This window comes from Theileria parva, chromosome 1 (genome assembly GCF_000165365.1).
Source record: "Theileria parva strain Muguga chromosome 1, complete sequence, whole genome shotgun sequence".
Lineage (NCBI taxonomy): Eukaryota > Apicomplexa > Aconoidasida > Piroplasmida > Theileriidae > Theileria > Theileria parva.
Window position 1 is genome coordinate 718,735 of NC_007344.1, and position 12,796 is coordinate 731,530.

At 32.3% G+C, this 12,796-nt stretch overlaps 8 protein-coding genes across 8 annotated transcripts; 2 read left to right on the plus strand and 6 right to left on the minus strand.

The window, feature by feature from the left end:
- Positions 1–84: 84 nt before the first annotated feature.
- SBDS (SBDS C-terminal domain protein) lies at positions 85–1,526 on the minus strand (the record flags this gene model as incomplete). The annotated part of the gene is made up of 5 exons (XM_061304982.1): positions 85–902; positions 967–1,068; positions 1,146–1,229; positions 1,269–1,331; positions 1,400–1,526. 5 exons carry the CDS (start codon positions 1,524–1,526, stop codon positions 85–87), a joined length of 1,194 nt encoding a protein of 397 aa, XP_061161557.1.
- Positions 1,527–1,661: 135 nt separating this feature from the next.
- TpMuguga_01g00348 (Inhibitor of growth proteins N-terminal histone-binding family protein) lies at positions 1,662–2,509 on the plus strand. The gene has a single exon (XM_760782.2). The coding sequence runs from the start codon at positions 1,751–1,753 to the stop codon at positions 2,492–2,494; it is 744 nt and encodes a 247-aa protein (XP_765875.1). The 5' UTR covers positions 1,662–1,750; the 3' UTR covers positions 2,495–2,509.
- A 126-nt stretch (positions 2,510–2,635) lies between these two features.
- On the plus strand, positions 2,636–4,433 carry TpMuguga_01g00349 (RAP domain protein; the record flags this gene model as incomplete). Its single annotated transcript, XM_760783.2, has 4 exons — positions 2,636–3,118; positions 3,151–3,405; positions 3,488–3,799; positions 3,838–4,419. 4 exons carry the CDS (start codon positions 2,636–2,638, stop codon positions 4,417–4,419), a joined length of 1,632 nt encoding a protein of 543 aa, XP_765876.1.
- Positions 4,385–5,910, minus strand: TpMuguga_01g00350 (uncharacterized protein; the record flags this gene model as incomplete). The annotated part of the gene is made up of 8 exons (XM_760784.2): positions 4,385–4,752; positions 4,785–4,897; positions 4,939–4,987; positions 5,028–5,096; positions 5,125–5,315; positions 5,365–5,528; positions 5,639–5,684; positions 5,748–5,910. The coding sequence occupies 8 exons, from the start codon at positions 5,908–5,910 to the stop codon at positions 4,501–4,503; spliced, it is 1,047 nt and encodes a 348-aa protein (XP_765877.1). The 3' UTR covers positions 4,385–4,500.
- A 52-nt stretch (positions 5,911–5,962) lies between these two features.
- On the minus strand, positions 5,963–6,632 carry RPS18 (Ribosomal protein S13/S18). Its single transcript, XM_760785.2, has one exon. The coding sequence runs from the start codon at positions 6,451–6,453 to the stop codon at positions 5,989–5,991; it is 465 nt and encodes a 154-aa protein (XP_765878.1). The 5' UTR covers positions 6,454–6,632; the 3' UTR covers positions 5,963–5,988.
- A 283-nt stretch (positions 6,633–6,915) lies between these two features.
- Positions 6,916–7,827, minus strand: RPL11A (60S ribosomal protein L11-1). The gene is made up of 3 exons (XM_760786.2): positions 7,491–7,827; positions 7,174–7,459; positions 6,918–7,094 (listed from the first exon to the last, which is right to left on the minus strand). Exons 1-3 carry the CDS (start codon positions 7,557–7,559, stop codon positions 6,934–6,936), a joined length of 516 nt encoding a protein of 171 aa, XP_765879.1. The 5' UTR covers positions 7,560–7,827; the 3' UTR covers positions 6,918–6,933.
- A 25-nt stretch (positions 7,828–7,852) lies between these two features.
- On the minus strand, positions 7,853–10,355 carry TpMuguga_01g02505 (putative integral membrane protein). Its single transcript, XM_760787.2, has 10 exons — positions 10,100–10,355; positions 9,545–10,043; positions 9,391–9,474; positions 9,211–9,326; positions 9,039–9,151; positions 8,904–8,971; positions 8,685–8,856; positions 8,496–8,653; positions 8,401–8,464; positions 7,853–8,293 (listed from the first exon to the last, which is right to left on the minus strand). The coding sequence occupies exons 1-10, from the start codon at positions 10,249–10,251 to the stop codon at positions 7,977–7,979; spliced, it is 1,743 nt and encodes a 580-aa protein (XP_765880.2). The 5' UTR covers positions 10,252–10,355; the 3' UTR covers positions 7,853–7,976.
- Positions 10,356–10,506: 151 nt separating this feature from the next.
- Positions 10,507–12,688, minus strand: TpMuguga_01g00355 (putative integral membrane protein). Its single transcript, XM_760789.2, has one exon. It carries the CDS (start codon positions 12,453–12,455, stop codon positions 10,533–10,535), a length of 1,923 nt encoding a protein of 640 aa, XP_765882.1. The 5' UTR covers positions 12,456–12,688; the 3' UTR covers positions 10,507–10,532.
- Between the last annotated feature and the right edge of the window lie 108 nt (positions 12,689–12,796).

A 12,796-nucleotide genomic window follows, 5' to 3' on the forward strand; every position in this document is an offset into this window, starting at 1 on the left:
ATTTGTAATGTACAGTAAACTAGTTATACTTATAAAATACACTACATTATCTTGCTAATAATAAAATGTATTAGTTTAACAAAATTAGTTGTCTACTAACATATTGTATTCGTCCAACGTTATCGGAGTCTGGTTGTTCAGGAGTCTTTTTAAGTTAAATATGTGATAGTTTGACTTAAAATGGGATTTATACTCACCGCTGGTGAGTACCACGTTGCATTTCTTACACTTGAATTTTTCGTCACCATTTGAAATTGATTTGTTCCCCTTAGATGATTCAGGAACAGTGAAGTTACTATCCTTAGACTCCCCAGTGACAAGTTCAGTTTTATCTTGTTCCATATTAATCATTTGTAATTTTGTAAGAGTGTCTGGTGAGGCTTCTGCGAATGGGTTTGTGTTTTCGAAAGAGTTCTCAGAACTCAGATTTCTCTGTAAATTAGCGTTATTAACGTTTTGCTTAATGTTGAGTGTGACCAACTGTATGTTTCCTGGGGGATCCAGCTCGTTTTGAATAAAGTTTTCCAAGTTTTTGTATAAATTTGGGAAACAAATCACTGTCATACTGTCATTGTTTTTGCTCTCAATTATTATATCATCAGCGGACTCGCCTCCCCTTTGTTGTGGACTACTACTTTCTGAACTTGCGGAGAAATTTTCTGAGGAGTCAGTTAGGTGGTTACTGGCATTGTGATTGTTAATGAACGATAGGACTTGGTAGTACTGGGAAGACTGAAAATTTAATTTTAACTTCATTTTACACCGCTGAATTAGATTTGGATACTTTTGCTGCAGTGTTTGCAGTGCCTTCAAGCTTTGTATTTTAGTTGACTTATTCAAGGAAATGCTAAAACCACTTGATTTTAGAGCATTCTCTAGCATTGTTCTACTCAGTGAGTTTCCTAAGAATAAATAAGTATATCTGTATTATATGTTGTTGCTGTGGGTAAATAAGAGTAATAGTACCGGTTTGAGGGTTGATTGTTATTTCGTGTAAAATTGTTATAATATCATTAAAAATCGATTTTAACAACTGTTCTCGCTCTTCTTTACTTACTTGATACTCTCCTATAGAATTTTGAGGTTTTTAAGAGAATTTTCATGGATTAATTAAGTGTATATGTTGACATCTTGGAGTATAATACCTTTATCTAATATTTGTTTTATTATTACATTTATGTCAGTGGTGTTGAAAGCGGTTAACAACTGTTTGTTATTTGCAAGTTTACCTATAGAGTAATTAACACATCTCTAAAGAATAAACAAACCTTTCGATATATTTGTAAATATATATGGCGATTGAAGAACTTCTTCAATATCATTTTCGATTCCTGAATAAAATTATAGAATTATTTAACAAAAATAGTGAATAATAATAGTTTGATGAGTAGAAGTTCACCAGATTTCCAGTTAAAGACTTTATTTTTGTAACAGGCTATCTCAAAACGTTCGCCCTTGACCTTAAGTCTCACTATAGCTACATTCGTGAAGCGAACTTGACATGTTGGCTGAAATAATCCACACATGTTAACATGAAATGAAAAAACAGGTTAAAATCAAATATAATACAGAAATTAAGATCAAAAACAAGAAATTATAAATAACAGTTAAAATATGTTACAAATAAATAATTAATAAATTTACTATGGATACAATGAAGGCTCGGTATTTATGAAAAAATTGTTGGGGACGATTTATAAGTTTTCTGATCTTTTACTATTTAATTTATATCTATTTATAAATTTTAAGCATGGACAATAATATAAATGACATTACGGATGAACTATTATGTTTGCCAGGATACGTTCGGAGGAATTTATTACTGATACGTGATTTAGATTTAAAATCCACCTCATTATTCAACGAGGCTAACAAATTATCACAGAATTTATTTAATGTAGAAAATAATAAAAAGGTGGACGCTAAGACGAAGAAGGTGGTTGAGAACCATAAATCATCTGCGATTGCCAACAAAGCACTATTTGATGATATACAGAATTTGAGAATTAAGGGGATTTACTATTTACAAGAGAAAATAGACTTAAACACACAGATTACGACAATGTTAAAGTATGAATATGAGAATTTGAAGTCTAAGTTTGACCAGTTATACTCAGATATGGAACTAAAAGGACAATTACCACATGATTTAAAGCTTTTCACTAATAATAAGGGTAGAACATTTTTGTACAATAATCATTTAATGACTAATGGAAAAGAAAACGCCACCGATAATAACGCCGTTGATGCCTTAGGAATTGAAAACTCATTTGAGGGGGAAAGCTTCGATCATGACCACACCCTTGGTGTGTTTGATGAGGTTATTAGTATGGCAGAAAGTTATATGGAGAAGGAGTCGGATAACGGCAACCCTGATGATGAAGAACCACTCGAAAATGGTACTCTAGAAAGTGTAAGAGAAAAGGTACTCAGCCAACTTGATATAACGAAAATGTTCAACAATGTCGTTAATCAGCAGGCAAATAAAAAATAATTTTTTAAAATTTTACTTTTTTCTTTATATATTTAGAATCCGTAGGGTCACACAATCACCAACAATCATATTTTATATTGTTTATTTTTCATGTATAATAATGTTTATTTAAAGTTTAACTTTATTTATTAATGGAAGGTCATGTATAATTTAATAATAAGGCGATTTTACACAAGTATTATCGCCGAATGTGGTAATATCACCCTTAAAACCATGAATAATACACTGATAAAGAATATTATAAAGGATAACAACTTGTTAAATGGTTTAAAAAGTGAAGAATTGGTAAATGTGTACTATATTATAAATAAACATAAATTTAATCTGAATAATAGTTTAAATAAATTACTATTAACCAAATTAATTTCAACCTTCCAAGATATGGATACCGTAAATAAACTGAAACTGTTAAATTCTCTTTATTTGAATAACAATAGCACTTTAAACATAAAAAATACCTTTAATGTAAACAACGTTAACTCAATTAGTAAGAATTTGTTCAACAATGATTCGACAATTGACACCTCTGTGTTACTGGAGAATTTGAAAAATAAAAATAACCCTAGAGAGTGGAGGAATTTAGTAATTGAGTACATAAAAACATATTTTTTGAACCACATTGAGGTTAGTTAAATTAAATTAATTGATTAATTTAGGAATTAAGCAACATCAGATATCTGTGTAATTTTATCTTTTACATCAGTTCCACTATAAACAACTTTACACTGTCAAATTATAACTTTTTAATCCAACGTTTAAATGCATTTCTCCAGAATTCCATCAAGAACTACTCAAATAACATAGTTGGTGGAGTTGACGTGATCACTGTCGAGGGCATAATACAACTATTGTGGTCACTACAAAAGAATAACATCTATCATAACCAATTATTAAACAACATAACTCAAAGTGTAAGATTATACTATTATTATGGTATATATACATAAAGAAATATCTAGATATAGATTTATACATAAACTTATGATTGTTTAGTTTGAAGAAATACTGAATTCTGGACTAAGCCATGTAACATTGGGTCACATATCACTGTATTGTAACAGTTTATTGTACTTTGACAAGCTGGACAATCACATCTTAGATTCTGTGGTTTCTTACATAAACTCAAACAAACTGTTAGATAATGTTAATGACAGTGATTTTGTTAAATTGGTAAACATTGTTTGGTGCATCTGTATAAATAACTCTAATAATATTGAAAGCCACATTCCAACGATATCCAATTTGTTAGAAAAGGTAAATTGGGACAAATTCAAGTCACTTTCAAGTTTTAAGGACCTAAGGAAGGTATTTTTGTTTAATTTTCATATTTGACACAATTTTAGATGAACCAAGTACTCACAATTGTCGGAGACCACTTAAGTTCTGAGAATTGTAGACTATCTCCATTACCCAATGACTTAATTAACTTAATAACTCAAAGTTGCAGTAATAACATAGACTACAAACTAAACTCAAAAACTCAAGACAAGTTTAGAAGAATTTTGCAAAATTTAAACATAAGTTTTAAGGCTGAGCATGTTATCAACAACGATATTGTAGTGGATTTCTTACTCCTAAACACCACTGATAGTGCTGAGGCGGTTTTAGCTGATGGAGGAAACGCCGTTTTTCCAGATAATGAGCTATCCCAGGGGAACAGTAATGTGGTAATAGAAATTGATGGGCCATATCACTATAATATACTTCTTGATGAGGAAGACTGTGTTCACGGCGACATAATAAAGTATGGGAACATTAATCTAAGATTAAATGGAAAGACGATTTACCGAAATAATATACTAGCCAAGCTGGGCTATAAACTGATATCCATACCCTGGTTCGTCATACACCAGTACAATAATGACAACGTGTACAATTATATTAAAAATGTACTCAAACAGTACAATATTAATTTTAAACCTTAAATTACCTTCTTTTTACATTACTTATGAAATTTCTTTATACATAGAGAATGTTGTAGTAGTGCATATTATTGTATCGTTTTACTAAAAAGTTATTGGAGCAGGGGACTTACGAAAGTTGTTAAGCAGCGAGAAATTGACGTTGTACAAGTTGTTATAAATTAAATTTATATCATCGATTCCAAGGTTAAATTTGTCCCTGATTTGCTTAACTAGGTTGTTCCTCTTGACAATCATGGGAAGCTCAGAGTATATCAACAGCGGTTTGTCCTTTAGTGGTGCATCTAGTAGAGGAAACACCTCTGCCATTTCACAACCAAAGTTTACATCAACTTTCTGCAAGGAAATGAGAAAACTTAGTTTATTACTATGAAAACAGAAGGATTTTGAGGTCCTGCTGGATATGTATTTATCCTCAACTTTTCACTTGATTTGTCCCAGAGTAAATTAAAAAAAGAATATATGCTCCAAATTATTATTTCTAATCAATAAAAACAGTGCATTTAGTTGTTGAAAACTTACGTTTATTATCGTACAATTCGTACAAATACTTTATGTATTGATCACTTATCTAATAATTATTAGTTAAACTAATACAATTGATAAAATACATTTTCAATTAATAATTTCTTGACGATATCGTGGTAGTTGAAGTTGATGTTGTATAGGTCAATCATGTCCTAAATCATATTATGATACTAAAAGTACCCAATTGAGCGCGGATTTCATGTTATTTAGTGCAGTTTCATCAATGTTGTAGTAAAAATTAACATTTTCAGACAACGTCATTAGGTAGTCCTTAAGTATATCTGTCACTACGCTTTCACTCAACAGGTTATTATTGTTGTTATATTTAAATATGTTCATCAAAACTCCCATAAACATCCCTAAATCGCCACCTAAGAGGTTTTATACACATTTTGTATCAATATTGAATAGGAGTAGCACCTGGACAGAAGAACGACTTTGAAGAGTTTCTAGAATCCATAGGGGATAAATGATGCTCAGAGATGTAAACAAAATCATTCGGGGGTATGTACATGAAATTATCAATTATTTCCTTATCGACTTGGTCACAGTTGTGTGTTCTGACCTTTATTTTAGAAGGTCGGCTGTAATTTATTATTTCATATTATTTTAATATAAGAGCAAATAATGGTAATATAAGAGTAAAGAAGGGTATAAAATATTGTTTAAAATATATTTCATAGTAAGAAGTTACCATAGTGTGTTAGTTCTGTAAATCATATCTTGAAGGGATTTAATATCTAAAAATCCAATTAATTGGTGTGAAAATAATTATGATAAATAATTTTAATACTATTTATTACGCGATGGGCAGTTGCAGGTAGCTCTATAGAGCTTATCACTTATTTTCACGTATCCGCTGACATCAATGGTTTCATTCACCCTTCTTTTGGTATTATTAGTATTTAGACTATTATTATTAGTACAATGTGTAAAGTTTAATATTAAAAATACAAACAAAAACATTATTTAAAATAACTGAACACTACATATCGGAATGATAGTTATATATGGTATATTGTGTAAAAAAGTAGATTAAACAAATCACTTCTTTTTTGCGACACCGACAGTGCGTCCGTGTCTTCCAGTGGTTTTGGTATGTTGGCCACGTGTTCTTAGTCCCCAGTAGTGCCTTAAACCTCTGTGGAGTCTCATTTTCTTAAGTCTTTCAAGATCTTCACGTAGACATGAATCTAGCAAGTTTGACGCATTATGCATATGTTTTCCCTCCTTGACATCCTTTTGTCTGTTAAGGAACCAGTGAGGCACTTTAAACTCTGCGGGAGAGGATATGATAGCAACTAGTTTGTTGATCTCATCTTGAGTCAATTCTCCAGCCCTCTTTGTAATGTCTACCCCTGCCTCTTTGCATACAACAGTTGCAAAACGTCTTCCAACCCCTCTTATGGCTGTAAGTGCTATTACTACTTTCTCACGTCCATCTACGTTTGTATTCAGAACACGCAATATATGCTGAAACTGATCCGATGTGGTTACGGAAATTGGCATCTTAACTAAAGAATTATTTTAGTATTAAAACCATAAATAATAAAGAAATTATACCAAGTAATAATTATAGTGTTAGCAAATAAAATAATAAGATATATCAAAAACGCCAGAAAATAATAAAATAATTTTAATAGTAGAATGTATAAATTTATAGAGACTTACCAGTATATAGAAGGATGTATAAATATTATGAATAAGCACTTTTTGTTTGTAGTGCCTAAGCTTCAATATAGGGGTACAAGATTTGTAGGATTTTAGAGCTTAAAATCCATTAACATCTATTAATATTCAGTTTAATTGGTTTCAAAATAATTTTTATCACCAATTCTAACTGATTCGTCCAATTTTTTCTATTTTATAAAAATTCAAAATATACACCTTAAACCTCTCATACAATAACTGTTATTCAAAACATCATCAATATCTAGTTAATTTTTAATTGAACAAGTAATATTTATGTATAACGGGGTATGTAACATATTAATTGAATATGAGTCCATCGAATTTATCTTGGAACCATTTCATGGCTTCTTCCTTGGTTACTTTGTGTGATTTTCCAACCCTTGTTTTACACTTTCTCCTTTTGCATACTCTGTAACCTGGCCTTACAAGTTGAACGTAGAAGTCCATTCCATAAATTCCTACAACAGTATGAGGATTGGGAATCAAGAATGTTAATTAGATAATTAAAGTTAATTTAGTTATTAAAACTAAAGATACCGGTAGATGGATCATATTTAAGTCCAAGATCAATGTGTTCTTGAATTCCAAATCCGAAATTGCCGGTGTCAGAGAAGTTCTTTTTCTTCAGTTCGTATTCCTTAACCTTAAGTCCACGTTCAAGTATGTCAAGGGCCTTTTGACCTCTTACGGTAACATGGCAGGCGATTTTTTCATTTCTTCTGACACCAAGTGAACGGATTGTAAATCTACACTTGGAGAAGACAGGTTTCTGGTCTGTCAGTTGTTCCAAGACTTTTCCTGCACGGGTTAATCTATCACCAGACTAAACATATTTATTAAATATAATAAATTACCTCTCCAACACCAATGTTTAGGACGAGTTTATTAATTCTGATATCTCTCATGGGATTTGGTTCCGTCATTTTTATCAATCTTTATCAGTATCTTATTAACTATAATTATTTATTTATTGGTTTATAATAAATCTTTTTAAAGATTTTTATAAATTAAATCAAATTAAGATGATCAGTCTGTATGTAAAGGCGGTTTTATGCAAACCAAATTATGAATAATTTTATAGTGTTAAAAAAGTAATTCTTGACCAATAAACTCAAACAATCTAATTTATATAAATATAAATTAATAAAGACTGAAAATTTACAAATTGTAAATTAATTTATAACCATTTACTTAACCAGTTTACACTGAGCCCCAGCTGGATTCCAATATAATAATCAAACAAATATTTGGCACATTATATTCAAACTTCTCATGAAGCTTTATTTTAAACCGTTTTTGTATATATCTATGTATAATAAGGTGTATTCTTGTGGGCCAGATTATTTTTTCTTTTTTTTCCTTCTTGCTTCTCTTCTTTTCTGTTGTGCTTTTCTTTTATCCATCAGGGCGTACTTTTTAAATTCCTTTTCAAAAAATTTGTCCTCAGGGGTCAAGGGCACTTCTGGCTTTGGCTTCTCCGGTTTTACCCACACCTTCCTCCTTTCTCTCATTTCATACATATGATTTAACATATTGTAGTACCCTGCCAGCCTCGTTCTCTCGTATCTCTTATACGTCCTGGGTATTCGTGCTGCATACAAGCTCTTCAAATCCTCGTTATATGCCTCTCTTAAAATTTTATTACGCGTTCTCAGTGCTATATATATTTTATTCTCAGTTCCATATACATATTATTCGTAATGATATATATACTATTAACAACTTTGTACATATATTATAATTCTGGAATAAGTCAAAATTTACCTTTATTATTCATCAGGATCATTTTGTGTGTGTCAATGATGTGTAGGTTCTTCAGTTGATTTCTCTAAAATAAATTTAAATGAATTCATCAATACTATAAAAGAGTCCATATCGAAGTTGTTGATGTACTCCTTGGCTTTTTCGTAAAATATCCTATAGAAGTTATCTGGTGATATTCCTTCGCCTTCATCCCTGTTCTCCAGCCTCTCAATTATCCAATTCAATTTATATGTTACAACATCTCTGTTCAAAACTATACAAATTTAATGAATCATAATCATTACCTTTATCCAAAGCGTTACTCTCGTCAGATGAGTCACTATTAGCTGAGGTGGATTTATTGAAAAAGTCCCACAGCATATCCAAAAGAGACGGGTGTACACCTTGGCGGTTAATCTCGGCATTTACTGCCAACATTACAGTGCTGAGTGGCACATTATCTTCAGGTCTCGCTATCTACAACAATGTAATCCGGTTTACTAGTAAATATATAAATCACTTACCGGGTACATTGTTGTATAGGTGGGTAAATCTTCGGACCCATATTGATAATCTCTAGTTAGATAATATGCTAAAGATATATTAAGAGGATATATGGTAATTATATTTTAAATTGGACACAATAATTAGAAAGAAACCTTTCCAACATCGAATTTTATCCATAAAGAAGATATCACCGTATCCTGGTGTGTAAAACTTCATTTTATATTCGATTTTATAATTAAAATCATCCCTCGTTATTTCATATTTACTATTACATCAATTAATACATACATAACTCTGATATACATATATAGAATTAATTGATACTGTCCGAACAATCTTTGAACAAACATGCGGGTGGTCAAGGACTGTGAACTAAATGGAGCACACGGGTCACTTATTCGACCACATAGTTTCCAAAGTTCATATCTTTCTCTAGGGACCTAATATTTATTGGTAGTGTGCATAAATACTAGAATTGAGATAAACTGTAAATACGGTTAATACCAATCCGTATGGCATATCGAACCCCAAAAGATCGTTTTTAGTTACAATTTCTTCATCAAACAATGACATATAAGGCTTCGCTTGCTAAAAATTGTCATTTACAGAGTTTCCACTATACATAAATATATTATTACTATAACTAGGTATAAAATACGTCTAATATTAAATCTATTGACAATTTTTGGGTGTATGATGGAGTATCTGTGACTGCAATTCTTTTTCGATACTCCTTCTCCAATTCCTCCTGATCCTCTTGTTCTAAAGTTACTTTTGCTCTTCCAAATATGTGTTCCTTTCTCTGTTTTTCCCTCTTAGCCTTTGATCTTGCTCTTAGCATAGCTAACTCAGCCTTCGTTGGACTACTCTTTTTAGCACTAGCTTTAGAGGCTTTAGCCTTTGTTCCTCCTTTTCCGGGTCCTTTCCCACCCCCCTTCCCACCAGCTTTTTGAGTGGATTTCCCACCTCCTTTCGAAGAAGCCTTGCCTCCTGCTTTAGGTTTTGGAGCAGTGCCTTTTTTCGTTGGTTTGGGCTTATTTGCGTATAGTACAAACTCATTGTGAGATAAACAAACAGGGTTATTGATAAATGAATACGATTTATTTATGATATCTTGTTTATAAAAGATTCTATCTGATGTTCCTTGTTTAGAACTACTAAAAAATTGTTAATCTCTAGGATTTGTAAAATTTAGATAAATGTGTAAAATCACCTTATTGGAATTCTCTTAAAGTATGATCGGTTACTGGATATTAAAGTGGAGTTAATGCGATATATTAATTTAAAATTACAGAATATGTTAAAATCTATCAAAGAAGACAACAAAATAAACCAAATAATACATTTATTGATACAATGTATCATTATACAGTAATATTTTTTTATACAGTTACATTCCAACCAATAAACTTAAAATATTAAATTTACACAATAAACCCCTAAATGGCTAAATTTACAGGGTATTTATAATACATTGTTTTTTTACTAATAATTTTTATAAATTATCAGGTTTTGTTTACACACTTAAACTACATTAACAAGATTCTTCAAGATTCCAAGAATCTAACTTAATATTCAAACTTATACTAATAATACATAATATATCTATACATGTATCTGTTTGATAAAACCATATTGATTATAAATTAAACGACTTGCATGGAAGCTGATGATGGAGTTGATGTTGTGGATGTGTGAGATCTCTGTCTAGAAAGTTGAGAATCTTCTTTCTTAGACTTATCCTTATCGATTATTGCGTGTAAAATTATAATCAAACCCATCCTAATGATGAGGAGTGCGAATATAAAGAATATCGGGAAATTGGTTTCAGTTTCAAGAAGATACGTGTCCAGCCATGTGAAGCAAAGCAAGAAGAGTCCATCTAGAGAGAAGGCAAGGCCTGTGATTGTGCAAATGTACTCAATTGGGAATATGAGATCCACGTAAACAATGAGCGTTGTGACATCCACTGAGGTGATGATTGTGTGTAAGAGTGCCACAACGTATCCCAAAATCATGTTCTTTGTAAACAGCATCCCAAATGCCACCATTGAGACGGCATTCAGAAACAAATTAACGTACTTCACTGAGTAGTCGAAGACAACTCCTAGTAAGAAACCTGGGATACATGTCAGTGAAAGTAGAATCTCTGACGTGAAGAGCACCTTGCCTCTTCCTGAATAGTTCTTTAGGAGCAAATTTGACATGAATATGTTAGTAAAATTAGTTATTGTGAAGCAGGAGAGGACTAAAAGGAACCTTACACTAATTATATGACGTATTGTTGCCTTATTTGCCACTCTTTTTAATATTGTGTCACCAACGTTAATAGTGTCAACGGCAGTATGAGAATCCATAGCAAAACTAGAAATGGAGTTGGACTCACATGAAGATCCTGTTGATGCAACTTTTATTGATCTTAACCTTTGGGGTGCTTCAAATTCTACATCACTGTGTTCCAACAAAGTTACGTGATCTTCGTATCTATCATCCAGTAGGACAGTTTCATCCAGTTGTCTACGGACATGCTTATGATTTACGCCACTCGTAACAACTTGTTCAAGGCTACGGGAATTAGATAAATGCTCGACTGAACTCATATTGCCTTCATAAGGTGACTCAAAGGAAGTATGTGTTATACTTGAGCCACCAGTGTGATTAAGTTCATGTGATCTAGAGCTTGAACTGCTAGTTCCCTTATTAAGTTTACTCCCTCTAGAGAGGCCACTTATAGACCTACCATATATAGTGTAATACTCCTTAATATAATAATTCCAAGATCTTAGGGGCATTGCGAAGAAGCCAACCAGGACCAGCGGTATTGCGCTGAGGGACATGTATCTGAAGAAGATGTGGGATTTATCAGCACTGGTAATTGTGAAGGCCCAATTGAGAAGAACCGGTACGAAAGTGCTGAGATCGTCTGCAAAACTGATTGTAAAGCAGATTAATAGTGCTCTGTGGCCCCAAAAGAGGTTCATTACGTTTAAGGTCGCCATCATCACGCACGAAGCTGAGATGGCAAAAAGAATAAATGCTATTATAATCAGGGAGTCGTGGGATGCGTTAAATCCCAGGCAAATCCAGGCAAGAAAGAAACTAACTCCTCCTCCCACCATCACATATCTAAGTGTGAATCTGTCGACTATATACCCTGTTAGAGCTGAAACTCCCATGTCCACGCTCCTTGTAAGAACTAACAGATTCGCCAGCTTTAAAAACTGTTTATTGCACTTGATCTGACCTTCTAGCTTAGCTATGAAAGACTTCTTAGGGCAGTGCCAGTGGTAGATCCCTGCTCTGATGAGTAGTCTTGAGAGTGAGGACCAGTTATAGTAGATGCTGGAACACATTACCACCGTGACACAGTACAGGAAAAGGAGGAGAAACCTGTTCATTCCCGTGTAATACTTGGCTACTGCATTATAATATGAGCCTGTTCTTGCTACATTTGTGTTGTTCTGGACATTATTGTGTACTGTATTCTCATTTGATGATTCTCTACTCGCTGATATTTCAAACTTGTATGAGCGCCTTGAAGGCACTGAATTTAAGTTCGATTCAGTCATTTCAAATTAAACCTTAAATTAAATTTTAAATTAAATTTCAATGGTTGTTCTATTTTACTCTGGATTACTTAGAATCCAATCAGTTTAAACACTGTTGTGTGTCACCTGAAGACAAAGATGCTTAAATCAAAGCAATGGATGTATAAAAACCAAAAGAATGAAGGGATCAGTAACGTATTATAGTTAAAAACGTATAACTTAGTATATTCGTGCATCTTTAAATTAGGTATTCATTTCAAAACTCCAAATATTAAAGTCCAAATTTAAACTTAAAATCGAAATCTTAAAATCCAAAAAAGAAAACCAAAGATTAAGTGATTAAAGCGAAATGTTAAAATAGA

Excerpts from the sequence above, each read along its gene's own strand:
- TpMuguga_01g00348 (XM_760782.2), top strand. The coding sequence starts at position 1,751 with ATGGACAATAATATAAATGACATTACGGATGAACTATTATGTTTGCCA.
- RPS18 (XM_760785.2), bottom strand. The coding sequence starts at position 6,453 with ATGCCAATTTCCGTAACCACATCGGATCAGTTTCAGCATATATTGCGT.
- RPL11A (XM_760786.2), bottom strand. The coding sequence starts at position 7,559 with ATGACGGAACCAAATCCCATGAGAGATATCAGAATTAATAAACTCGTC. Across the intron at positions 7,460-7,490 it reads TAAACATTGGTGTTGGAGAG|TCTGGTGATAGATTAACCCG; the intron begins GTAATTTATTAT and ends AAATATGTTTAG. Across the intron at positions 7,095-7,173 it reads TAAATATGATCCATCTACCG|GAATTTATGGAATGGACTTC; the intron begins GTATCTTTAGTT and ends ATACTGTTGTAG.
- TpMuguga_01g00355 (XM_760789.2), bottom strand. The coding sequence starts at position 12,455 with ATGACTGAATCGAACTTAAATTCAGTGCCTTCAAGGCGCTCATACAAG.
- TpMuguga_01g02505 (XM_760787.2), bottom strand. The coding sequence starts at position 10,251 with ATGATACATTGTATCAATAAATGTATTATTTGGTTTATTTTGTTGTCT. Across the intron at positions 10,044-10,099 it reads TTTAAGAGAATTCCAATAAG|TAGTTCTAAACAAGGAACAT; the intron begins GTGATTTTACAC and ends ACAATTTTTTAG. Across the intron at positions 8,294-8,400 it reads GATCCTGATGAATAATAAAG|CACTGAGAACGCGTAATAAA; the intron begins GTAAATTTTGAC and ends AAATATATATAG.